Source organism: Penicillium mononematosum (assembly GCF_028829835.1).
Source record: "Penicillium mononematosum strain IBT 11891 chromosome Unknown utg000002l:1.0-8112719.0:1.0-8118358.0, whole genome shotgun sequence".
Lineage (NCBI taxonomy): Eukaryota > Fungi > Ascomycota > Eurotiomycetes > Eurotiales > Aspergillaceae > Penicillium > Penicillium mononematosum.
This window is the reverse complement of record NW_026643272.1, coordinates 4,588,710-4,612,340: the sequence shown is the minus strand read 5'-3', so window position 1 is coordinate 4,612,340 and position 23,631 is coordinate 4,588,710. Positions and strand designations below refer to the sequence as shown.

Here is a 23,631-nt window from a genome sequence, read left to right as displayed (position 1 = left end):
AGGATCGTAGGTATCCCAATCGGACCACAATGCCGGACCCCATTGTCAAATCGCCATATCTAAAATTGGGCGGGGATCTGACTCGCGGGCATTGTTTCCGGATACATGGGAGGCGTGAAGCCAGTCATCGAACGACCAAGGTTCCTCCACTCTTTGGCCTGGAAAAACGCCAGGCCGATCGATGATGGGGAGTGAAGGGCGCATATTTTGACATAGTAGCGAGACGTTTAAGATATACGGGATAAAGCAATAAAATATAATATCCAACAAGAAATAAAATAAACCTAGCAGAAATACTCCAACCCGTTTCCTCACGCCAATCCGACTCCTCAAAAAGTTATCTCCAAGGTCATTTCATAATTTCGTACCATGCTGATTACCAGCGGCGACCATAAACCGAGTCTTCATTTCGCGGCCGGTTAGGCTGGACTTGGTGTCCCCGGCTGCGTGGGCCAGACTGTGTTGACTCCTGAGAGGAGGAAGGAGCAGGCTCAGTCTCATCCCCGGCATTCAGCAGTCGAGTAGGCTGGTTGAAGTCCAGGGTGCTCTGGTTGTCCGTGAATCGTGATTCTGCATCACGACCGAAGAGCGCCATCATGTCACGCATAGTGAGCTTGCCAGCGCCAGTCTTGCCCTCAATAGTAGCATTGGCCAGTTCACGCTTGCGGTCCTGCAGGGCCACAATGCGTTCCTCCACAGTACCCTTGATGACCATCTTATAGATTTTCACGTCAATGGTTTGATTCAGGCGGTGGACACGATCGATGGCTTGTTCCTCCACAAACTAGGTTGAGGTTAGCGCAATGCGCAATAGATTATAGAGAATTGCAACTTACGGGATTCCAGAAGGGTTCCAAGATGACCACGCGACTAGCGGCTGTCAGATTGAGGCCTAATGCACCGGCACGCAAACTGCAGAGCAATACACGAGTGCCACTGTTGTTTCGGAGCTTTTCGAGACTGGCCTCGCGGTGGTTATTTGCCATTCCTCCATCGTAGCGGGCGAAGCCAATATTGGCACTCTTCAAGAAGGGCTCGATCTTGTCAAGCATAGATGTGAAGACGGAGAAAACGATGAACTTGAAGTCTGGTGCCTCGCGATTGAGGATACGCATAAGATGGCGGATCTTGGTGGACGGAAGCTCTCCGTTTTCTCCTTCATCGTTGTAGATGTCGTCCGCTTCAGAATCGCTTTCATCCTCAGAATCACTCAGGATAATGGGTTTACTCTTCCTTCTGGAGGGTGATTCGATCTCATCATCAGTCTCCTCGTCCGAAACGAGCCATTCTCCACCTCCTTCGGCGTTTTCATCGTCGGAACCACCCGCTTTCCCGAGGTTAGAAATCTTGCGCTGGTCATCGGGTACAACCCAATCTCCTTCTTCTTCATCTTCATCGTCACTATCAAGAATGACTCGACGATTTTTGCGAGAACGAGCGATTTGTGCCTCGGATTTGCGGGCTGATGGGGAGTCCAGAGTATCAAGCTTCTTGTGGCTCCTCTTCGACTTCTTTTTCTTCTTCTTTTCTGTGCCCATAACATCTGTATTGAGGTCGGCTTCACATTCACCGCAGCGACTACCACCGGCCTTGATTTCGTTTTGACTCAGGTCCGTTTGGCAAACATCGCATTTCTTCGCGACAACGCTCATCGCCCCGAAAAGATCGGCGATGTTGTCAAGGTCATCCGGCTTTGGCTGTGTTGACTGGCTGTTCGTACTGCCATTCTGCAAAAGAATATCCTTGTCCTTGGCCAGGTCGCCCTTGACCAAGTCTGGGTGGTTACAAGACTGGCGTAGACGCAAGAGCAAAACCAAAGCTCCAGCGTAATCGACCTTGGCACCGCCCATCATTTTCTCAAGGCTATTATCCGTCCGCTGTTCGAGACGCTTGTAGAAGTTCAACTCGCCAGGCATGAATTCAGCATCCACCTTAATGACCTCACGCTTGGTGATGTGGAATCCATTCGAGGACTTCTTTGGCTTGCCGTCCGGTCCTTCTTCGCCAGGCTTGTCGTTCAGTCTAAGAACATCCTTGGTGCGCCGTTTCATAAAGGCCTTCAGATACACCTGTAGTCGCTGAATAGCGAGACCTCCACGGCCGTTGTTCAAAGGACGGCTGATTTGATCTCTCCATGCAGCCAACTCGTCATAGGGCTTCACCCGAAGGAATTTGATCAGACTTTGCAACTCATCCAGGTTGTTTTGCAATGGTGTTCCTGTCAAGCACCAGCGGTATTGGGCATCCAATGCATATGCCGACTGGGTGGCCTTGGCATTGCGATTCTTGATTGTGTGCGCTTCATCGAGAATGATACGGTACCAATGAACAGCGAAGATACCCGCCTTTTTGGCCTTGTCTGATGCTGACGAATTGAATTCGGAGGTAAGAGTGCCATATGTTGTGATCACAACATCGTACTTGTCCAGCGTCGTCGAAGTCTTCGCGCGCGTTGTGCCGTGATATAGACAAACACGCAGCTTGTGAGACGGCTCAACTTTGTCCTTGATTTCCGCCTCCCATTGCTTGATGAGCGCAAGGGGCGCAATTACCAAAGTGGAGGCAACGCAGTTTGGAGGCAGCTTGGTCGTCTTTCCCTCTGATTCGGTGTTCTCGCTATGATCATGGTCGGATTTACGGTTTTTGAGCAGCAAAGCAATTGTTTGCACCGTCTTGCCCAAACCCATATCATCTGCAAGGATTCCGCCTTTCGGGAATATTCCTTTGCTCGTCTTTCGGCCAGTCTCTTTGTCACACATCCATCTCACACCATCAATTTGATGGGGAAGGAGTGTGACTTTTAAGCCTTCGATGACCCCATCATCTTCGTCGTCTGACTCCTCCTCCTCTTCTTCTTCTTCTTCTTCCTCCTCTGCTGCCTCATCGTCTTCTTCGTCTGACTGGGCAACTACTTTCTCTTGCTCAACCTTGGCAGATGAATCTTGTTCAGACTTAGTATCATTACCCTTCGGGTCGTTGACCGTCACCCCTTCAAGTTGAGCTGCAAGATCATCAAGGTCGTCGGTCGCCTGTTCCTTCTTCTCATCCACAATGACTTCATCCTTCTCCTTCTTCTGCGACGTCTTCTTGGATCGCTTTTTTCCACCCTTCTTCTTCTTGCCTTTGGGTTTCAGCTCAGCCTTGTCCTCCTCGTCCTCGAAGGCACCTTCAAGCAAAGCTTTGATGTTCTCGTTTGCCATAGCCGTATCCACATAGCCATTCATATCCATGGCCCCGAAGCTCGGCGTCGCATGGGCCGACGCCCGTGGAACAGGATCAGTGTCATCACGTGTGAGATCAATAAATTTCTGTAGGTTGGACGCGCCTCCTATTTTTGGTGGAACAGGCTTGGATTGATAGATCAGGCCTAGGGGCCCGAGGAGTTGTCCATGTGACATTTTCAGGTCGCTTGATACTCACTGCACCGTGGTGGAATCCTCCGCGAGGGTTGTTGTAGGCTGATGGTGCAACCGGCTTGAATGGGTCCCATGGCTCGCTTCGCTTCGCCGATGGCGTAGCGACTGGGGCACCTGAAGTGCCCGGTGGGCGATAAGCGTGAGGCGTAGCATTCGGCTGGCCGGGAGGGCGCGATTGTGGCTGCTGTTGCGGCTGCGGTCTCAGGGGCAGGCCGATGATGTTCAGCCCGGGATTGATTCGGCTTCGGAATGTTGAAAAGGTGGTTTGATCTGTGTTGCGAGCGGCCGATCGGCGAGGGTTTTCCGAATTCAGGTTCTTGGATATGTGCGGGGTGAGGTTGGGTGTTTGGCTTTCCCCCTGGAGTGAGGGGCTCCATTGGCGCGGTGCTTTCTCTGGCCATCGCGTTTTAACGAGCGGTGTGGTTTGGAGATTATCTTGGCAGAGGAGTAATATGTTGGTTTGCTGGATTCACTGGATCATTAAGTCTGGAATGATCCGATCTTAGGACATCAAGACGCGAAGAGGAATCTCAGAGCACTGGAATTTGCCGTTAGCCCTTTGCGTTCTTTGTGTGCCGACTCGACAAGTTCGTGGACTCCTCCGGTCCTGTTGAAATTGAAATTGCAAGACCAAAAAAGAACTGGTTGTAACAATATAGAAGAAACTAACCCTTAGATGATGCCTTGAATCCAGAGTGTTTGGTCGATGGCGGGGGTTTGCAAACATCAAAGAGAAAAGAGTCGTTATCGATTCCAGGTGGTTATCGGTTTGTTGGCCTAGCAACGGACGATGCCTCAGGCAGAACTAAGAATATCACCTCGAGAGAACGTCACCTTCATAGCTCTTCCCGATTGATCTAAGCATATGTATCGTGTAAGGTGGGTGGAAGGTGTTAGGCCCTTACCATTTACAAGTACAACGTCGCTTCCTCATGTTCACTTTCATCTCTGTTTGTTTTTGAGCGACACTATCCTCACCTTCATCTCCTCACCTCTCCTCTTCATTCCAGAAACACGACAGTACTACCGTTGTGTCGATTAATCCAACAGAGGTTTTTTACAGACAAGCCGAGATTAAGCGTTGAATGCTTACACGTGGATGGCGGCAGGCCTCTACCTGCACTAGTTCGGACCATAGAATGGTCGGATTCTGGTCCAGGTTCCTGACGTCTACAGTTTCAAGGTAAACACCTCCATCATCAAAATGTCTTCTAAAATCCTTCGTGAAGCCAGTAAACGATGACTAGTTATTCCATACGCGCTCTAGTCTTCCTCTAGTTCTCCTTCCACATAGACGGAACACTAAAACAAAGTCAGCTTGTAGTCAGTAAAGAACCACTGCTGCTACTCACGAAACCTCAACCACAGCACATTTTCCACCCTGAACAACATTTGTTGCCTCTTTGATAGCAGGATCAAGTTCGCTTTGCGTCGTGACTGTCGCACCCCACGCCTTACCGGCTGCAGCAGCGATTCCAGGATAATCGGGAGAAGGGTCAAACGAGATATTGAGATCTGGAGTAAATCAGCCACTATGCACAAGATAATTGGTTTATATCTGGCTAACCTCGTCTATTTGACTTCGACGATAGTCCTTCCTTGTGGACCAGAAGTGCAGACACCTTTGGTGCATTCCATCCGCCGTTGTTGAGCACAACAAGGAGGAAGGGGATATCGTAGCGTCTGGCGATCCAGTAGACACTTTCCATCTGCGAGAACAGATAGACTCCGTCACCGACGCTGGGAACTATTAGATGTTGGATATGTGCTCTCGCAGCTGTGAACACTTACATTCCACATATAAATGAACCTGGCTTGCCTAGTTTGACGCCCAGTGCTGCACCGCCTCCCCATCCTAGACCACCTGCTCCGCTAGCAACCAGACTTCCTGGCTGGAAATTAATTAGCATAGAGCCAGCAGTTTGATATCAATACACACCTTGGTCAGGTTTAGATGGTGAATGAGATGGCCAGCATTGGTCACAGCCTCCAAAACGTAAATAGTGTCTTGTGGGAGACAATCACGCAGCCGTGAAGCCAAGTACGGCACACTGACTACGCCATCTTCCGATGGTGATTCAAGTGTTCGTAGGGTTTCCCTCCAGGTCTTGTAGTTCTTTGACCGTTCTTCAAACCTCAGGGTGTACCTAGCCCGATCGATATTCTGTGTACCCAGGAAAGCATTAATTTGCTCAAGCGCAATTCCGCAGCCAACCTTAAGTCTGCGAGTGGCATTGATCGAAAAGACTGATATCTAAGTATTAGCAAAAACAGAAAAAGGTCAGTCGTACGGCCTAATTGTGAACATACGTGGCATCTGTTGCTTCAGCGGATCGACATCTAGATGGAATACCTTCGTGCCTGCAGCGACTGTCAGAAAGCATCAGACATTGCTTTGAGGTATTCTTACCGCTCCGGGGCTTCCCAGCAGTAGGGATCCAAGGCACATCACAATCGAGAATAAGAATAACGTCGGCTTCAAGAACTTCCGGATGAGTGGTGACGGTCACGCCGCGATATGCTTCGTGGTCACTTCGCAGACAAACGTCGGAGCCGACCATTTCCACGACGGTGATTGGAAGTTTGTCGCAGAGCTCAGCTAAGAGGGCAGGTGCTTTGAGATTCCGACCAAGATAACTTGTGATGACAAGCGGTCGCTTTGCATCCATGAGTGACTTGGCGATTAATTCCACCTCTATTCGTGTCAGCGATGTGAAGTTACAACTAGGATAATGACCAACCTACCTTGCACTGGCAATGCACTTGGAGCGATTGGACTGAGAATGTCCCCGTCTAAGGACTCTGTTCCCACACGCTGAATAGTAGATTTGGTTTAGTAGTAATTCTAGTATATTTCGATGATTGTGAATACTAACTTCCTCCAGAACCTCTCTGGCAGCCATTAAATATGCTGGGCCTTTCGGATCGGATGTAGCAAATTGCAAAGCCCGCGAGACCATTTGTTTGATATTGCGTCCCGTCTTTATTTCACCCGTGTATCTGCAGTATTGTCGTACAATGGCTGCTTGATCAGGTACGTCTTGTAGCCAATGGATGAATCTGTAGTAGTGTCAGTAGGCTCAATGCAAACATTCCCTCTCAGACTTGCTAACTCTGTTCTGGAACCCAACAATTCGCCATTCTGGGTAAAAGGGCTCAAGCCAGCAAAGCACAGGACAGGAACTCTGCTAACGGAGGCGTTATGTATGGACTGCCCCATAGCGAGAGTTCCGCAATCGACATGCACAATTACACATTGCTTGCAAGAATTAGCGAGAATCGATTCGGATGCTGGGCATAGTCAAACGTACCGGTACTCCTGTAGCCTGAGCATATCCCAGCGCAGCTGATAGCGCCACTAGCTCTGAAGGGCAGGTAATGATGTTTGGGAAATTGACATTGTTTTCTAGATATGGATTACGGTTTAGCTCTGGGTATTGGATAGCATCTCCGGTACTCACCTTGCCTAGCCTTGATCATGGCTTCCAACATCGCAGGATGGTCGCTCCCACTATTGGACCGGTCAAAACACATCAAGTTGGTGGTTATTATAGGGACTCACAGGTTGACGAAGCAGTGAGTGATGCCGGCCTCAGCTGGGAGAAAGGTTAGTGCCTTTCTAATGGACTGCATAAAGCTCTGTTCACATACACAGCGCCTCGAAGAAATTCTCAGCCGCAGATGTGAGAGTGCCATCTTTAACAATTTCATCCTCATCATCGCTTTCTTGCTTCTTTCGTTTCTGGGGTACTGTATTTGTCGACTTCATTTTGTATGTGTTGCAATTGAGTTGTAATTGGTAGTGTATATTTGCCCAAAGAGGGGACGTCCGAGTTTAAATGTCCAACCCCTTGGAGCTGAAGGGCAATGCAGCTCTATATGCGAACCCCGCATAGTAACACAGGTGGATCTAAGCCAATCATTCAAAGGTGCGGATCAGCTCGTAATTCCGCTATTTATGGGGTTTTAAATTGGAATACCCGAGGGATGATCGGCATTTGTGTACGGCAGTATTTTGGAATCCCCGCCATTGGCCTATTAATATTGAACCAGGTCCTCTAAGGATATCATCTGCAATGATATATGTATGTGCCACGGGTCATTTTCTATGGAATAAATGTTCGTAGCTTCAAGATACATATATATACAGACTCGGATCGCCACTATAACCACTCCGCAAGGCTAGGGAGCACGACTAAGCCTAAAACACCATCCTCAATTTGAGCTTGTCATGTTCGACGATCTCGTTTTTCTTCTCCACAAGCTCCTCCATATCCCAGGGACAGCTCACATATCTCCCGCCCAGCCACTCTCTACGCTCAGCAGCCAACCACGCAATCGTATCACCCGCTACATCTGGCCGATCAGGGAATGCATCCCGCACCCTCTGCGGCAAGTCCTCAGAGATCTTCGTTTTGATCGCACCGGGATTGACACAAAAGGCCAAGAGGCCCCGATCACCATATTCCAACTGCAAAGACTCCGTCCACCTCAATATCGCAAGCTTCGAGCTTCGATAACTTCCGCCTACAGGGCGAGCGGTCAGAGCGCCCGAGGAAGCTAAGTTAATCATTATGCATGAACCACCACTAGCACGAGTCGACAATTGCATAGGGAGGAATGCGCGTGCCATATTGAAAAGTCCATGGACATTGACTTCCCATGTCCTCCAATACACGTCCGGATCCGAGTCAAGGATTGGCTTGGGTGGTTCCATATGTGCTGCATTGTTGACGACTATGTCCAAACGCCCACTAAAGTCTCGTGAGACCGTTTCATGCATTGCTTGAACACTTTCTTGGCTTGCAATGTCGACAGTGTAGCTTCGCACCATTGGCTCGGAACGACCGGCTTGCGTGGCCGTCAACTTCAACTTCTCAGTAAGGTCGGCAGATACGCCGTGGAGGTCTGCTACGGCTATCGCGGAAGCTCCCGCACGCGCGAAAGCCGTGGCTGTGGCGTACCCCACTCCGTCCTCCCAAGCGGCACCCGTGATCAGAACGTGTCTTCCGGCTAGGTCTAGCTTCAAGGGAGAAATGTAGTCGTAGGTTGTAGAGCGGTGTGTGGCTGTGAAGCGGGCACCAGAGAGATCTTGGACTGCCGACATGGTTGAATAGCACGCGGTGATATAACAAGGCTATAAGGGGAAGAAGAAGGCTGGAAGTGGACCAAGCCACCCATGTCTACCCGCGCTAAAGATGGAGTACGGAGTAACTAAAGCGAGTTAGCGCTGTTTCGGGTAATGATCGAGAACGAGAGCCCTACAAATCGTCTGGTGGCTTAGGCGCCAGCATATCACGCCCATTAGCGGTATCCCACGTGCTTTATTAGGCTTTTAAGATGATAAGAATGAGGGCAAAAAATGGAAAACGACGCCGTGGGAAAGAGGAAAGCTAACGGGCAATCGTGCCAGATCGTCTTGTCATCCAAATATTATATCCAGGGATCCAGGATGTTCCATCATCGCTAGTTTATGCGAAACGCAATATCAAAAATTCGCCGCCCTCGTATCAACTCCCCAAGTAAGAAAATCAGATCTCGCCAGTAACACTCTTGAGTATCTCGGGGACAATAACACCCGCGTCTCCTTGGAAGAACCAATCACCGTAATGAAGCTGCCCCGGTGTATCGTTGGGATCCATATTACAGACCGCAACCCGGGCGCCCTGCGAACGAGCCTCGTGGACATACCCTGCAGCCGGAAAAACCTTCGCACTGGTACCAATGACCAAACACAGATCGACCGGACCCGCTGCGATCCACTTATCAACAGCACGGATCGTCTTCTCCGGCAAGGGTTCTCCAAACCACACGACTCCCGGTCGGAGCAAGCCATCCTCGCATTTCGGGCATTGAGGTAGGTCCTCTCTGGCTACTGTGGCGATAGGATTGTTCGCATCGGAGATATCAACCTCGGTACTCGTATCGTCTAGCGCTTCTCCGATCGCTTTCGATGCTTGCTCGCCAGTCTTGTCGGTCGCAGAGGGGTTAAGACCTGAACTCTTTTTGGGAATTTCGAGAGCGGGAACGATGGGATCTGTATAGTTGTCTTCGGTGTAGTTGCAATAGAAATTGGTGCATTTGACATTGAACAGAGTGCCGTGGAGAAGATGCAGCTGCTTCACGGGATGGTTGGCTCGCTGAGAGAGGCCTATAAGAAACAGGGATTTATTAGACAAAAGAACAAACAACTTATTGGACATCCATACCGTCAACATTTTGACTCAGTGTGATGAAGTCTTCGTTCCTTCGCGCTAGCTCTGCTAAGGCGTAATGTGCTTTGTTGGGATCGGCTTGCAAAGCCATGTCGCCCCGGTAGCTGTAGAATTGCCAGACGAGACCAGGAGTCTCATCGAAAGCTTCTGGAGTCGCGAGGGAGGTTGCATCGTGGGAACGCCAGAGTCCGCCTGCGCCACGAAAGGTGGGTAAGCCTGATGATGCAGAGATTCCAGCTCCAAGAAGAGCGACGATGCGTTTGCACCCTCTTAAATATTCAGTAAATGACTGAAGGTCGGCAGCCGGCACTATGCTCTTTGCAGATGAAGCCATGGCCTTGTCACAATATCCCCGAGGTCAAGATGGAAGAGCTGAGCTTATCAAAGAAGCTGAAGTGGAGATGCGGGGAGATTTATACCACGTCAACGCCTGATCTGTAAGGCGTCAGAGTCATTGCTCACATCAATCACTTCATTGATATTCCTTGACTTGCTCTTGTGGTATTTCTTTCTTTTCCTATTTCCTTACAAAAAAAAACGAAATATGGCAGTTTATTAGGAGCTCTCTGCTGATTCTTCCAAGGTTGGTATTATATCCATGGATACTTCTAAGCTCTGCACAGATTACTTAAAGGGGTCTTTGACACAGTGGGAACAGCCATAGAAGTGACAAATGGGAACACAAAGACAACGATTACACTGCATAGGCTTCCAAGGTTAGCTTTGTCGGACACCCCCGGCGTGTAACATTGCCAATATATCATGCTACAACCCTGTCCTGCCGATCTTTAGCTTCATCCCTGCCAGTTCAGGTATCGCACCTCTAAACCCGGGCGACTCAGTATGAGGAGACTTGGGTTGGCAAAGAAATCTCAAGTTCATGATGACTCAAAAGACGCCAGTTCACCTCCAAAACCCCGCAGGCCACTTCACTCCACCATTGCTGGAGAACAAAGATTCCAATCCTCAAGTCCCACCAACTGGTCGTGGATGGCGGTTATTACTTCCAAAGCGACGCGAGAAACAATCTACCCAATATACCTTACAACAAATCCAGTCTCCTCTGTTCGAATGTTTCCCTACCGAAATCCGACTTCTCATCTGGGAACATTATCTCTGTAGCCGTATGCTGCATATTGTTGTTCGATCAATGCAGCACAAATGGAGACGACCTAAAAACCGGATTATCGGGGTCTTGTGCATAGTACCTTGCAATTTCTGTCCATGCAGTCATCATTGTCAGGTAAGACTTAGGGCGTGGGATTACCGTACGCGTAGGGAACGCATTCAATATTTTGATGAGCTCTCTTACTCCGTGGAACTTGAGACAAGGAGAGTCGATTTTGTGCCACATTTACAATCGTGTCGAAGAGTGTGAGTACTTCCTACTTCCATCCATGTTCAAAATACTCAATTCACAGCGTGGTCAGGTACTCGGAGGTTGTGGATATCATCTTTCAAAAGAACACTTTCCACTTTGAGGACACATACACGATTATTGAATTTTCACATACACTTCTACCACAGCGCCTGGGCATGATACGCACTTTACAACTCAGTTTTCCGAATCTCAATCCAGGTTGGAATAGATGCTGCGAGATTCTCGCTACTAAGCTGCCTGGTCTGAAGACATTGACCATCCGTTTATATGATGCCGCCACAAACCATCTGGATGGTTGGCTTAGGCCGCTGTATCAAATTCAACAGCCCACGGTTTTCAAAGTCTTGGTGACCAAACCATGGGATCCGAACCCACAACTGGGGGAGTTGATCAGGCTTGCTGATGCACCTTTTCGAATTGAACTTGTGGAGAGAGACAGCGTTCGGGAGGCACATTGTTACATTGTTACCTAGGTACTACCGCTACCATCATGTAAGGCTACCAGCTGGCACACGGGACCAGACAGACCTCTCTTTAGTTACAACAACCCAGACTAGAAATGGAATCATCTTTCCTATCATCTAAAATAACACCACCATAGTGTAACACGCATAGACCATTTACTGGCAATCTATCAGATTTTCTGGAATCGATTTGAACTCCAAACATTTCATGAATTCTCATCTCCCTTGAGTAGCACTTTCCTACGTACATTCCCATGACCACAATGTATTTCACTTTTGCTTCAACCAATCCAAATTCCGAAGTGCACTCATACCTTGGCCATTGGATCTCTGTTCTGGAAACTCCAGCCTTGAAGTAGAGAAGATTGGCCCGAGTCACTCGCGGGCTTGTAGCTGTACCCATAACAGTCGCTCGCATCGTCAGCGTTCATTACCCCGGCCGGAGGTAGCTGTGTGGCCTATGTATTCTGGTCAGAGATGGTTATACTTCGTTTCTTATACACGGAAAGCCATCTCACCATTCTGTACGTAGTCTGGTGCAACAGAGGCACCGTCTGATATCCAACCTGCTGCAAATCCCCATCCGAAGCCGGTCGTCCGCGTCCATTCCCCACTGATACTGGAGTACCCGCTGATCTCTGATGGAATGTCTCACCGTTCGTGTTGACGTGAACCTGGTGCAAGTCGAGTCCACCAGTTTCCCCACAACGCCTTGCTGTTTTCAAAGGGCGGGCTGATTGGTCTGCGGTGTTGCATATTCTTCTCTTTGTGTGAGCGTGGGGTGGATATATCATGTTTTGTTGGGATCGCACATTGCCTTGCATACCGCTTCCTCCAACCAAGCTTGCGCCGAATAACCTTCCCTCCTCATGACCCGATGGCCTCTGAGCAGCGCCAAGCTCAATCGCGTCAGTCGTCGTAGCTCCGGTAATCTCAGGATTGAGTGGAGGCTGCATTGAAGGACCCAGGATACGGGCCTCCAAGTCTTGTTTCATCCAGGCCCTTGTCAGTTTGTGCTCCATTTCGAGTATTTCCTCAGGGACATCTAGTGTTCCGTCCTGGAAGGCATCCATCAATCTCATCTTGGCTGTAGCTTTGCTTTTTGTCGGTGGTAGTCCAAAATGGAGAAGTTGGGCTTCGTACCAGTCGTCTTGGTAGTCGGCTCTGTTTCTTCTGTCGCCTAATGGTGTGCTGAAAATGTCGTCCAGCTCGGAGTATGTCGCGCGTCGGTGGACATGCCCACTTGAGGAGGTGACGTAGAAGGTGTCGCCGTCGAAAGACCACTGGCCGTGGTAGACATGCGGCATGGCGTTTTGTGAGAGATGGGTGAAAAAGAGTAGTTGAATCGAAGGTAAAATGAAAATTGAGTCTTCAGTTTGCTTAGATACACCCCTCAGCAAACATTATCAGAGATTTACATGTCTATCTATAGATATCAGATTGTTGATGCCGTACACACTTGCCATTTTAGCAAGTACGCAACGCGGCACCAATAACTGTAAAGAACACTCTACTTAGTTTGATACTTGCTAGTTCTTCTAGATGCCTCTCTCATTAGATTCTCGATATATCTTCAAATCTGTCATTTTCCTGTAAATTTTGATCACTAATGCTCAAGGTTGAAGAAGTCACCGGCATTTTCTGGTAGAGTCATTCATTCATTCAGGTAGCTATCTATGTGCCCATATCAAATAACGGGATGGTAATAATATTATTATGATAACAATCACGCATTTTATCCAAATTCCCAAGATGATTATGCAAGGTTTATTGTTCCCACCCTCCCAACCAGTATTTATACAATTGAAATATGCGGTTCTCTATAGTTCATTCCCGTAGTTAACATATGAACGTATCATGGGCCTAGTCATGCCAAAAATAGAATGACGCACCTGTCGGCAATGCCCAGAGTCATAGCCAGCCAGCCCTGAACCAAACGATAGCAGCAGCCACAAGCCATCATCGGTCAGCTGGAAAATACTGGTCGAGAAGTCGGTACCATAACCGTTGAAAATGGTTGGTGGAAGGGGATGGATGGTGGAAGTGGAGAGGCCGCATTTCTCGTCTACAGTAGTGGTGATCGGAGACGAGCCAAATACATGTGGATATTCGTTAGAGGTCAGTGTGTTGTTCCTGCACAGGGCAAGTGATCGAGGGACATACCGGTCATATAGCCGCTGCATCAGCTGGAAGAGAAAGGTGACTACTTTCCAGGCGATCAGGCAAACGACGAACATTCAAGTCAGGTTTCTCGCCACGTTGTTCATGACGGTGGCACCTTTCTGCTCTGCCAGCCGAACGAGCTCCGCTATCACCGTCTTGGCATTATCCTCTCGGCAGCCTATTGGCATTGCGCCTAGAAAAGCGTTAGAAAGACACCAAAAAAGACACTAAAGACGCCAGCAAAGATTCCAAAAAGGACGCCATAGAAGACGCCAGCAAAGAGATCAAACTTACCGCAAAGTGCCAAAAAGTAAGAATAGGATGAAAGATGTTTCTATCAAGCATTGTGTCAATACATGAATGATGGTTAAGGTGAAGTTCTTTCGTGTCCTACAAAATTGCTTTGTCGACTACATGGGAAGTGAGCGTTTGTACGGAAGGAGCCTACAAGGTGATGTCACAGCTTAGTTGGGTAAATTGACCATTCCGAAATACAATAACAACATGTATCCAACATTGAAGCAAGTCAGCTATCCTTTTCCTCTTTCTTGTTAGAGCCTTGTTCTTTGCGTTTAACTTGGGGGTGCCTCAATCATATCAAACGGGCTATCGAAACTATCACCGACAAGTCCCCATATTGAGACACGCGTGATCCGGTGCCTGATGAGCTCGCCGACCTCTTTACGACATTCTCTTTGAGTAATTTCCTATCCTCTTCAGAAATGTTGAAGCCTCGAAATCTCCGACAACATCCACACCCAAAAGTACAATGTCCAACTCCAAGCTTACGCGTAGAATCAATCTTTCTGGTATAACAACACCCACATCCACGAGCACAGCATCCTTTTCGACCAGCACAATCTTCAATAAGCACACGGTGCATATACCACTTAGGATGGGTCCGCCAGAGTTCGAACGCTCTTAGTTGGCCCCCGTCTTGGAGTAAGGACCGACAATGCCACCATTTTTGCGCCAAAATCCAGTATTTCACATTCAAACCCTCAAGTTTCTCTTTAGCGTCTTTAGCGCCTTTGTTCAGGGCGTCGGATCCTCTTTGATCGATATCTCTTCTTGAACAACTTCTCGGAGGTCTTCCTCTACAAAGAGAAGCTTATGCGAGATATTGGCAGGCCCAGCCTTGTTTCCGTCCCAGTGCTCCACAAGCGAAACCTTTGGAGAGTATTTATTTCCCCGGATTGTTCGAGACGGGCTTCCACAGAGAACTTGTCACCCCTCAAGCACCCGCCACTTAACATTGCTCGAAGATGGCCCATTTCAGCTGCAATACCTGATGATGGAGTAAAAAAAATCTCTGATATCTCAATGCGTTTAGGAGATGAAAAAGTTTTTGGTTGGGATTCATCCGACGCCTAAAAGGTGTCTACAGTACATTCAGGCCAATGTTTTTAAGCGTCGGGAACTCTAATGTTTAAGGATATTCCCCACCTCAACTCCCTTGAACTTACACCTTTCCACTCCCATCTTCTTTTCCTTTATACATCATACACCATGAATCCATCTTCTCCAACACGCTCTCCACAGAGCTCCCCCCAGTCCAAATCCACAGACCACACTCAGCCACCGTCCAAGCCCGCGCCAGCCCCAGAGCTCGGACACACCACCCAACAACTCCGCAAACGCCCCGATTCCAGATGACGACCATGGCGCGGATCTACCGATGAATATGTCTGCATCGGTCATGTTGACCAATTTACCCCGTGATGCCCACCAGGCACTCGCCGACGTGGAGAGTATTGATTCGGGGAAAGGTAAAACCCCTCTTCTCCGAGCTTTGGGCTGATTAGACGGCCGCGATCACAACAAATGATAGAAACTCAACTAACGATAATTAAGTCACTGTTCGCTTCCAACCTCTCCCGTCAGCACCTATTTTGAAAAATCGGGTGTTCAAGGTTAGCGCTTCGCAGAAATTCGAAACGGTTGTCAAGTTCCTGCGCAAGAAACTGGACTGTAAAGATACCGATTCTGTCTTTTGTTATGTTAACAGCGTGTTTGCGCCCGGGTTAGATGAAGGCATGGGCGGACTATGGAGGGTGAGTTTCAACTCGACTGTTTACTGTACCCTCATATTTGACAATTTAAATGCTAACTTCATAATAGTGTTTCAAGACGGACGATCAATTGATTGTCGCTTATTCAATGACCCCAGCATTCGGCTGAGTAGGCTATGAACAACCAGCATGAACTGCTGAATGATGCTATGTACAAATGATGATGAATGATGCTTAATACAGAATATGCAAGAAATGGCCAATGCAAAAAGAATGGGAACCAGGCGCATTATCAATCCCGGAAGACCTCATCAACCGTTTTCTGGAACCCGGCAAGCTCATCCTTCGCAATGGGATACGTGTATTTCTCCCGAAGGGAAAGCCCGACTCTTAACCTCATCGCGATACAGCGAGATGCCACGCGCAGCCTCATCCCAAACATCCGCATATTGCTTAACAAACTTCGGCACGAACCGACCAGGTTGGAAATTCCCAGTCATGTCAACCTGCACCAGAACCTGTCCAGAGCAGCCATTGCCAGCGCCAATACCGATAGTCGGGATCCGCAGCTTCTGCGTGATGATGGATGCAACCTCCGCCGGCATCGCCTCAAGCACAAGCATGAACGCGCCAGCCTCTTGCATCGCAAGTGCATCGCGCAGCAGCTTCATCGCGCTGATAGCCGTCTTGCCCTGCACCCGGAAACCGCCGAGGGCATTCTGTCGCTGTGGCGTGAGCCCGACATGGCCTACTACCGGAACACCGGCCTGTGTGATGCGCTTGATTGTGGGCGCGAGTTCCTGGCCACCTTCTAGCTTGACGCCGTGTACGCGGCCTTCCTTGATCAGACGAAGAGATGACTCAATGGCTTGCTCCGCGGACACTTCATATGACCCCATCGGTAGATCTCCAATCTGGAATCGGAATATGGTTAGTCGGCGGCTGTGGCACCATCCCGGAATTCCGACAACTCACGATAAAGGCGGCTTTCGTTGCCCGCGCTACACTCCGACAATGAAGAACCATCTCTTCCATAATGACTTCCGTCGTGTTTTCCAGTCCAAGAGCTACCATCCCTAAACTATCCCCTACCAAGACCATATCCATCCCCGACGCATCGGCAACATGGGCACTGGGAAAGTCATGCGCCGTGAGCATCGTGATCGGCTCCCCCTTCTTGTACATGTTCTGGAGCGTCTGGATAGTAACCTTCTTCCGCGCCTTTCCATTCTCACTGGGTGTTGGCGCGGAGTAGGAACTATGTCGTGTTTGGGAGAGGGAGTGTGGCGTCGGTACGTGGGAGGACAGGACAGGACAGCGTGCGGTGCGAATGGTATGTGCGGTTTGCGTTCTGGTAGCCGGAATCACTGGCGTCCTGAATAGCGACGAAGAAGCGAGTGCTGTGCGCCGCAATGCACAGCCTGGCGCGGCCATTGTGGTGTGATTGTCAAAAGTGGAGTGGCGCAATGCACCCGGTGATGCACGATATCAAAATACCGAGGGCTTCTGCGTTCAGTGAGTATATATCTCAATATTTCTCAGTATACAATGCTATATGCACTAGTTGTATCCGTCGGAGCTGTAGAAATGGCGATAACAAAGGAATGGCGATGACCCTCAGCGGCGAACTGATGGTTTTCCGGTGCGCGAGCGAAGAGGACAAAGAGGTCGAAAGGTCATATATGAGACTATGTCTGAGCCGCGGCTTTGTATATTCAGAGATCCTTCTGTCCGGATTGACGTGCTGGGTTATGCGGCGTAGATGGGAGCATCAAAAATTTGAAGTTGAAGATCTCCGATACTGCCGCTCATTGCGGGCCGAATGCCGAGATGTTTTGCGGGGCTACATATAGGCACGTGGACTCAGGAACGGTGCCATTCCTCGGGTTTGATGTTAGTGTATGTATGCGAGTATCACAATTGTGTCTTAATCAAAGTAACATTCAACATAAAATGCTTATACTATGTTGACATCAACTTCGGAAGCTCGAGGATGCCATTTTCGCCAGTCTCACCGCCTAGCACTAGCGTCACCGCCTGTAGTTTAGGTTCCACCGAGGTGATTACCGCATCGGGCTTAGTGAGGGGGCTTGTACTTTCTACTCCTATGAGCCGATGTTTCTTTATGTGAGAATGTATTCGATAGCAGACAATTCAATTAGCACGATACAAACTGCATACAGATCATTTAGTCGAATAAATGCTTATTCAAGTAAGTAATGTCACGAGAAAGGAAAAGTCCCAACAGAGACTTGGCCGCCTGCGCTGGGCAACAAGCCACAGCCATGGGGAAACAAGAGACCACCGGTGAAAAGACACAAGGAAAATCTGACGATAGAAAATATGGCCCCGTAGGACCAAAAAGGGTGATGACGATGTGTTAGAACGGAGTGCAATGCAAGGCTAGGAACCCTTGAGTCCATGCTAAATCGTCCATTATACCTTCGGTATATCGCAACCGGCCACAATTAAAGACCGTAAAGCACAAGCTGTTTGCATGTGAGGCAACCAGTGTCGACGATGAGTTGTTCTTGGAGCAACATGAGAAATGCAAGTATCCAAAATTGCCGTCGGCGGTTGATGGAGGTCGGTTCACGATTTCGAAGGTGACGTAATGCTGGTTTAAAATCGGATATTCAATACATTCGAAGAAAGTGAAAATGCTGTAAAGGAGTGGACGACCTCCATCGAGGTCAAGGCAAGCAGATCAGACCGGAGAGGGAATGGTTACTGGTACTGCTGATGCATGATAAAACAAAATGAAGACGGAAAAAGAAGGGGAAAAAACGCCACCATGCATGTGTCGATGCCGAGGGTATGGTTATGCAAGGTTTCGAGGTGCAAATCAGGCATGACGGAAATAAAAATTGCAATGTGGTAGAAGAAAGATAGCTCGAAAATAAAAGCTCGACCTGCATCGGGATGCAAAGGTGTATCAAATAAAAGAGGCCGAGGTCCAAAGGGAATCATGGGATGCTGTTAGAAACAGCAGGTCTATTCATCATATTCGTATTCGGCCTTGAGTGGGCGCTGAATTTCAGAGAGCAACGCATCGAGTTCAGCCCAGTTGCTGGCGTTCGTGGCAAATCGGCGATGTTTGCGAGTCAGAGTGTGCTAAGAGATTGGTCAGTACCTATAGCGATCTAACAAACACAACAACCAAGATAATACCTCTTCAAAATCGTCGAACTTGTCCCTGCAGTTCTCACAATAGCCAGGTTTTGGATCTCTGCGGCGTTCGGGTTTCTTTTGCTCATCTTTGTCCTCCCTTTGTCGCTTTGACCCAGCCACCTCAGACTGCTTTGCTTCATCCTCATTGAGAAGGATGGGCTTCCCTGGGGGGTTGATGTTGTTCTTCATCGGAACTGTCGCAGACCCATCCCCACGGCGTTGCGGAGCCGCCATCGATCCCGTGGCGAACCCACCTGTTCCCTTCTCGAGAACCTTGCGCTTGAGCCCATGAACCTCCTTGCTGAGCCCAGCTTTCGCGCCAGGTGCTGCAGCAGTAGATGAGATCATTTGTGAGCGAATTGCGGATGTCATGTTCGACGGCTGAACACCTGAGGCAGCTGGCTCACGACCAGTATAGAAGGGCCCCGTGCGAGGGAAGTGGGGAGGAATGAAGCTTTCAGAACTCTTCCGTTCATGAGTTTCATCAAATGACGGCTTTTGGATTCCGTTTTGAACTGGAGGTGAAATACGCTCCTCTTGTTTCGCTAATGGCTGGGAATGTGCGACCTCTGTTGTAGTCACCGATTCGGGCGCTTGTTGGGCTGGCACAGCTGCTTTTGGCTTAGCATCGCGAGTTCCATCAGCCCGTTGAGAGGCAGCCTTCTTCTCTTTATGGAGTTGACGTAATCGGTGTCGATCATATTCCTTCCTACTCGGGGGCTCATCTATGAATGGACACTTTCCGAGGGGAGCGCTTCGGAACTGTGGCCAAGCTCCATCCTGGCGCCTAGCGACTCGGGAGTATTCTCGAACCATGACTGGTTTGGTCTTCTCGTTCATGTCATGGATGTAGACAAATGGTCCTTTGAACATTAGCATTTCCATTGATGCCAATGGGTCGCGGTCAGAAGGTCCGTTGAGAAGCTCCTGGCGAAGGACCCGTGATAGGTCATTCTCGCCCTTTCCGTTGACTGCGTGACTACCAGCGGCCTTGTTCCGAGCAGCTTGTTCATACTGGGCACCGATATCACTGTCGTTGATGGTAGTGATCATACGCTGAAGCTTTTCCAAAGCCCAGATTTTCATGCCCATCTGTCGGGCCCTTTGCAAAATGTCCATGGTGCCTTGATCACGACGTGTCTCGGTCTTTAAAGAAGCATGCAGGTGGGTCTCGCCGTTTCTCTCTAGGAGTGAAGGGTTGACGGTTTGGACGTTGCTATCACCGTTGCTAACGTCTGCAGTGGACTCCGGTTCTGCCGGAATGGTCGATTCGGGGGGGGATGGCACGCGAAGTGACAACGTGGGTCACCTTACGCGAGAAAAACTTCTCCTCACGCTGCATTGAAGTGGGTTAGAGAAGATGCCAATGGAAGGTGTTTAATAACTGAAGAATAACTGAAGACGGGAGACAAGAGATGCAACCAAGACTAGCCGAATGTGCTGTGGGGTGACTTACAGCTCCAAGAGCATTGACTTGGCGACAGAACCGGCGTCTGACATCTTCAGGGATGCTATCGAAGTAAAACACGAACTGAGGGAACGCTTTCCTATAGTGCCGTTGCCATTGTCGAATGGAGTCCATGGTATCTGCTGGAGCCTTCTCGGCCTTGACATGCTTCACTTGCGGTTGGCGTTCCTTCTCCCTAGCTGCGACGAGCTTCTTCTCGAACGCGCTAGGATTTCCGTTGTTCGATCGCCGCGCGAAGAGTTTCGACTCCGTGTTCGTGTTCTGGCAGGTGGTGGGACGAGTCTCATATTCCATGTTCTCCATCACTTGCTTCTTCGGCGGTGGCTGTCCGTACGGGATCTCCATTTGGGTAGAGCGAGCTCGTTTAACTGGCAAGAGCCCTGCCCTGTGTGGAGAATTGGTTGCATTCGGTACGTTTGCGAGTGGACGACGAGTCGCCATGGCCATAGAGTTTCGTGGCGAAGGGGGTACAAAGACAGTTGCCATTGGGAAACAAGTTCCCAGGGCCGAGAACGCGTCTAGATGCTGCAGAGTGACAGTAGTCAAATATCGAAGAGGGGTACTCGGTGAAGAGCACGCGTGCTACACGTCTTTCGAGGGTTAGAGAAGATCAGAGAATGGACATTGTATCCCAAGAGACAATAGCAAGCAGCCAAAGGAGAGAGGAACAGGTCGAAGTACTCAAAGGTGGGATGGGAAGAGAACGAGGTGGAAGACCTGGAGGAAAGAAAGAAGAAGCAAGTCGTGTGGTGTGGAGCTCAGTTTGTTTTGGGCGGAGGCCCGACAACCAACGGCAGCACGCGAATGAACATCAACATTGCATTCTTTGACCGCGACCAAGATTCTTTTCGACCTTCTTTTTCTTCTCTACTTCATTTTCGATCCCATTCTCTGGGGCTATTTTGTCCAATGTTCCCCTTTTTATCATATAACTGCTAAAAAATACCCAATCGTCTCCAACCACCCCCCAGACCAGCCTTCGGACTAACCGCAGACCAGCCACCACAAAGGAATCTAGGCAAGGATAGTTCAGACATGTAGATTGTAGATCGGAGCAAACAAGATACAAGAAAATAAAGGGGCTCAAATTTAATATTTCGAAGCCTTATGCTATTGTACATGGGAATTTGAGGGATCTGGCGGCTACCGTATACATCACAACTAATTACGCAGTGCCTCAATGTCCTCGACCTAGTACAAGTTAGTATGGAGCAAAAGTGGGAGATATTACAGTTTAGAACATACCTCCTTGACAGCCTCAGGGGTTAAAACAATCGGATGTTCGTCTCCTACACAAACACTATCCTCGATGCGAATTCCGATCCCACGGAAGTGGGCGGGCCATCGTTCATCGTCGGGAACATAAATACCCCTGGCATGGATTAGCGTGTTTCAAGTCTGGGGGAAAGAGGCTGGGGACGAACGGTTCAATTGTTATACATTGACCTGCTTTCAGGTCGTAGCCTCTGGAATACCCAGGGCAGTCGTGAACGTCCAGGCCAACATAGTGGCCTAGATGGTGCGGGAAGAGAATGTTCATTGCCTAGTCGAAGTCAGCAGGCTACTCCACGAGGACGGAGTTTGGATGCATACATTGCCGGAAAGATCAAAGCCAAGCGACTTGAGCTCGTCTTTCAATCCATTCTCGGCGATACCATGGAGTTTGTCTAGAGAAAGATTGGAGGTCTCCCGGCACAGAGAGAGACAGCTCCGGTGCACCTTGAGCACGGCATTGTACAGATCCCGCTGGGGATCAGAGAACTTGCCATTGACAGGCCATGTTCGAGTAATGTCGGAAATATAGGTTCCCCATTCCTATGGTTGGTCAGTGTACTGTACTTATGAAAGTTGAATTCAGATAAAGGACTTACACCACCGCCATCAACGAGCACTAAATCACCATCCCTAAAATGAAGTGTAAGCAGAGTCCCAATGGCTTAGGAAAGGCATACGAACTTCAATACATCGTCATTCCGAGTGTAATGAATAGCCAAGGCGTTCTAAATCTGTCAGTATCGAATTCAGCTTAAACAAAGTCGGGAAATTTACCTGGCCACCCGCGACAACCGGGACAAAGGCGTTGGTATCACAACCATTCACCTTGAACTGGTACTCCAGAAAAGAATATAGATCCTTCTCTCGCGTGAAGTTCTGCCGCATAGCCTCGGTGAAAGCTCTCCCTGACGCTTGTCCCAATCGGCGCATCTGTACAACCTCATTCTCACTCTTGAACACTCTCATCTCATTGAGGATATGCTTCAACGGCTTGACCCTACGGTGGTCGACGACCTTCTTCAGCTTTTCCGACGCGACTGTTGGCCCATACAGATACCGATTCAAAGACGATCGTGAGCCATCAAATGAGGGGATGTCCGAGTAAACCTCCGTCGCTCCCTGGACAATACTCGGCAAAATATCTCCAATCCGTTCAATATTCCCGGTCTGTTCTCTCGGTCAGCTGGGTAATTCGTCTGATCCTTAAGCCAGTATCCCGCACCTCATCCGCATTGAAGACATCCACAGCAGCCTGGGTACCGGAGCGCGCCCCATCCCAGAGCTCTGCCTTGGGGTCCTTTTCCCGCACATATAAATGGAAGATATGGTTATCGCCAGAGCCGTCGTTCCCGATAATCGCCAGCGCATTCGGTTCGTTGAATCCTATGCGGAATGAAGATTTAGCGGGTGTTCTCCGCAGCACCACCAGTCTAACAAGCGAACTTACCCGTTAGGTAGAAGAAATTGGAATCCTGACGGTATTCATTGAAGATGCCTGGCGCACGGTATTTGACCTCCGAGGCAGCTAGCACTGCAATCGCGCCTTTGGGTAGCTTGTTTGCGAGCTTCGATCGACGTTGCGCATATTCAAGGGCGGTGATTCCCGGCGTAACTAGGCAAAAGACGATCAGCTAAGTAAATAAAACTCAAGGCCAGATAATTACACACGTTCGCCTGGGCTTAGGATGTGGGGATGCGTCTCATGCAACGGCTGGCCGAATTTGAGTTCCGCGGCGGCCACCGAGGTAGCATAACTGCGAGGCAGGTTGAATCTAGGCAATTGGCGCAATGAATGACTCAAAGGCCTGGATGAGCGCAGATGGACAGCGCATTGGCGAACAAGAGACCTGCATGCCGCCATGCTTCAAGGTCCCAAAAATAAGTTGATAAGAGTAAGTCGGAGTTGTTGTTATCGCCAAGTTCACGGTCCAGTCGGCGGTGTGGGCCAATCATCTCGGGTGCGTTTGGCATCGGAGACTTGAGACCCTTTCACTTGTCCACTCCTATACCCTTGTCGTATACATACTTGTTGATTTATTGGCTCCGCGTACAACCTGTCATCAATA

At 49.2% G+C, this 23,631-nt stretch overlaps 11 protein-coding genes across 11 annotated transcripts; 2 read left to right on the top strand and 9 right to left on the bottom strand.

Annotated features, from left to right (window-relative positions):
• Nucleotides 1-376: 376 nt before the first annotated feature.
• Nucleotides 377-3,817, bottom strand: N7519_003552 (putative SNF2 family helicase/ATPase; the record flags this gene model as incomplete). The annotated part of the gene is made up of 3 exons (XM_057290330.1): nucleotides 377-784; nucleotides 837-3,367; nucleotides 3,421-3,817. The coding sequence occupies 3 exons, from the start codon at nucleotides 3,815-3,817 to the stop codon at nucleotides 377-379; spliced, it is 3,336 nt and encodes a 1,111-aa protein (XP_057151532.1).
• Nucleotides 3,818-4,690: 873 nt separating this feature from the next.
• N7519_003551 (uncharacterized protein) lies at nucleotides 4,691-7,185 on the bottom strand (the record flags this gene model as incomplete). The annotated part of the gene is made up of 14 exons (XM_057290329.1): nucleotides 4,691-4,718; nucleotides 4,769-4,931; nucleotides 4,984-5,156; nucleotides 5,208-5,308; nucleotides 5,356-5,663; nucleotides 5,727-5,777; nucleotides 5,827-6,111; nucleotides 6,162-6,231; nucleotides 6,293-6,476; nucleotides 6,530-6,675; nucleotides 6,728-6,822; nucleotides 6,878-6,927; nucleotides 6,979-7,012; nucleotides 7,068-7,185. The coding sequence occupies 14 exons, from the start codon at nucleotides 7,183-7,185 to the stop codon at nucleotides 4,691-4,693; spliced, it is 1,806 nt and encodes a 601-aa protein (XP_057151531.1).
• A 432-nt stretch (nucleotides 7,186-7,617) lies between these two features.
• N7519_003550 (SDR family NAD(P)-dependent oxidoreductase) lies at nucleotides 7,618-8,523 on the bottom strand (the record flags this gene model as incomplete). The annotated part of the gene is made up of 1 exon (XM_057290328.1): nucleotides 7,618-8,523. The coding sequence occupies one exon, from the start codon at nucleotides 8,521-8,523 to the stop codon at nucleotides 7,618-7,620; it is 906 nt and encodes a 301-aa protein (XP_057151530.1).
• Nucleotides 8,524-8,947: 424 nt separating this feature from the next.
• On the bottom strand, nucleotides 8,948-9,965 carry N7519_003549 (SIR2 family NAD-dependent protein deacylase; the record flags this gene model as incomplete). The annotated part of the gene is made up of 2 exons (XM_057290327.1): nucleotides 8,948-9,567; nucleotides 9,626-9,965. The coding sequence occupies 2 exons, from the start codon at nucleotides 9,963-9,965 to the stop codon at nucleotides 8,948-8,950; spliced, it is 960 nt and encodes a 319-aa protein (XP_057151529.1).
• Nucleotides 9,966-10,514: 549 nt separating this feature from the next.
• Nucleotides 10,515-11,485, top strand: N7519_003548 (uncharacterized protein; the record flags this gene model as incomplete). Its single annotated transcript, XM_057290326.1, has 2 exons — nucleotides 10,515-11,005; nucleotides 11,053-11,485. The coding sequence occupies 2 exons, from the start codon at nucleotides 10,515-10,517 to the stop codon at nucleotides 11,483-11,485; spliced, it is 924 nt and encodes a 307-aa protein (XP_057151528.1).
• Nucleotides 11,486-11,971: 486 nt separating this feature from the next.
• On the bottom strand, nucleotides 11,972-12,783 carry N7519_003547 (uncharacterized protein; the record flags this gene model as incomplete). The annotated part of the gene is made up of 2 exons (XM_057290325.1): nucleotides 11,972-12,114; nucleotides 12,303-12,783. 2 exons carry the CDS (start codon nucleotides 12,781-12,783, stop codon nucleotides 11,972-11,974), a joined length of 624 nt encoding a protein of 207 aa, XP_057151527.1.
• A 2,318-nt stretch (nucleotides 12,784-15,101) lies between these two features.
• Nucleotides 15,102-15,302, bottom strand: N7519_003546 (uncharacterized protein; the record flags this gene model as incomplete). The annotated part of the gene is made up of 1 exon (XM_057290324.1): nucleotides 15,102-15,302. One exon carries the CDS (start codon nucleotides 15,300-15,302, stop codon nucleotides 15,102-15,104), a length of 201 nt encoding a protein of 66 aa, XP_057151526.1.
• A 36-nt stretch (nucleotides 15,303-15,338) lies between these two features.
• N7519_003545 (ubiquitin-like protein ATG12) lies at nucleotides 15,339-15,820 on the top strand (the record flags this gene model as incomplete). Its single annotated transcript, XM_057290323.1, has 3 exons — nucleotides 15,339-15,408; nucleotides 15,494-15,693; nucleotides 15,761-15,820. 3 exons carry the CDS (start codon nucleotides 15,339-15,341, stop codon nucleotides 15,818-15,820), a joined length of 330 nt encoding a protein of 109 aa, XP_057151525.1.
• Nucleotides 15,821-15,943: 123 nt separating this feature from the next.
• Nucleotides 15,944-17,085, bottom strand: N7519_003544 (3-methyl-2-oxobutanoate hydroxymethyltransferase ECM31; the record flags this gene model as incomplete). Its single annotated transcript, XM_057290322.1, is given in 3 exon segments — nucleotides 15,944-15,994; nucleotides 16,011-16,565; nucleotides 16,627-17,085. The coding sequence occupies 3 exon segments, from the start codon at nucleotides 17,083-17,085 to the stop codon at nucleotides 15,944-15,946; spliced, it is 1,065 nt and encodes a 354-aa protein (XP_057151524.1).
• Nucleotides 17,086-18,645: 1,560 nt separating this feature from the next.
• N7519_003543 (protein serine/threonine kinase activating protein nimO) lies at nucleotides 18,646-20,776 on the bottom strand (the record flags this gene model as incomplete). The annotated part of the gene is made up of 4 exons (XM_057290321.1): nucleotides 18,646-18,765; nucleotides 18,823-20,075; nucleotides 20,137-20,158; nucleotides 20,279-20,776. 4 exons carry the CDS (start codon nucleotides 20,774-20,776, stop codon nucleotides 18,646-18,648), a joined length of 1,893 nt encoding a protein of 630 aa, XP_057151523.1.
• Nucleotides 20,777-21,440: 664 nt separating this feature from the next.
• On the bottom strand, nucleotides 21,441-23,426 carry N7519_003542 (aminopeptidase P family protein; the record flags this gene model as incomplete). The annotated part of the gene is made up of 10 exons (XM_057290320.1): nucleotides 21,441-21,481; nucleotides 21,536-21,662; nucleotides 21,715-21,833; nucleotides 21,884-22,105; nucleotides 22,162-22,195; nucleotides 22,247-22,290; nucleotides 22,340-22,732; nucleotides 22,788-22,948; nucleotides 23,013-23,177; nucleotides 23,234-23,426. 10 exons carry the CDS (start codon nucleotides 23,424-23,426, stop codon nucleotides 21,452-21,454), a joined length of 1,488 nt encoding a protein of 495 aa, XP_057151522.1. The 3' UTR covers nucleotides 21,441-21,451.
• Between the last annotated feature and the right edge of the window lie 205 nt (nucleotides 23,427-23,631).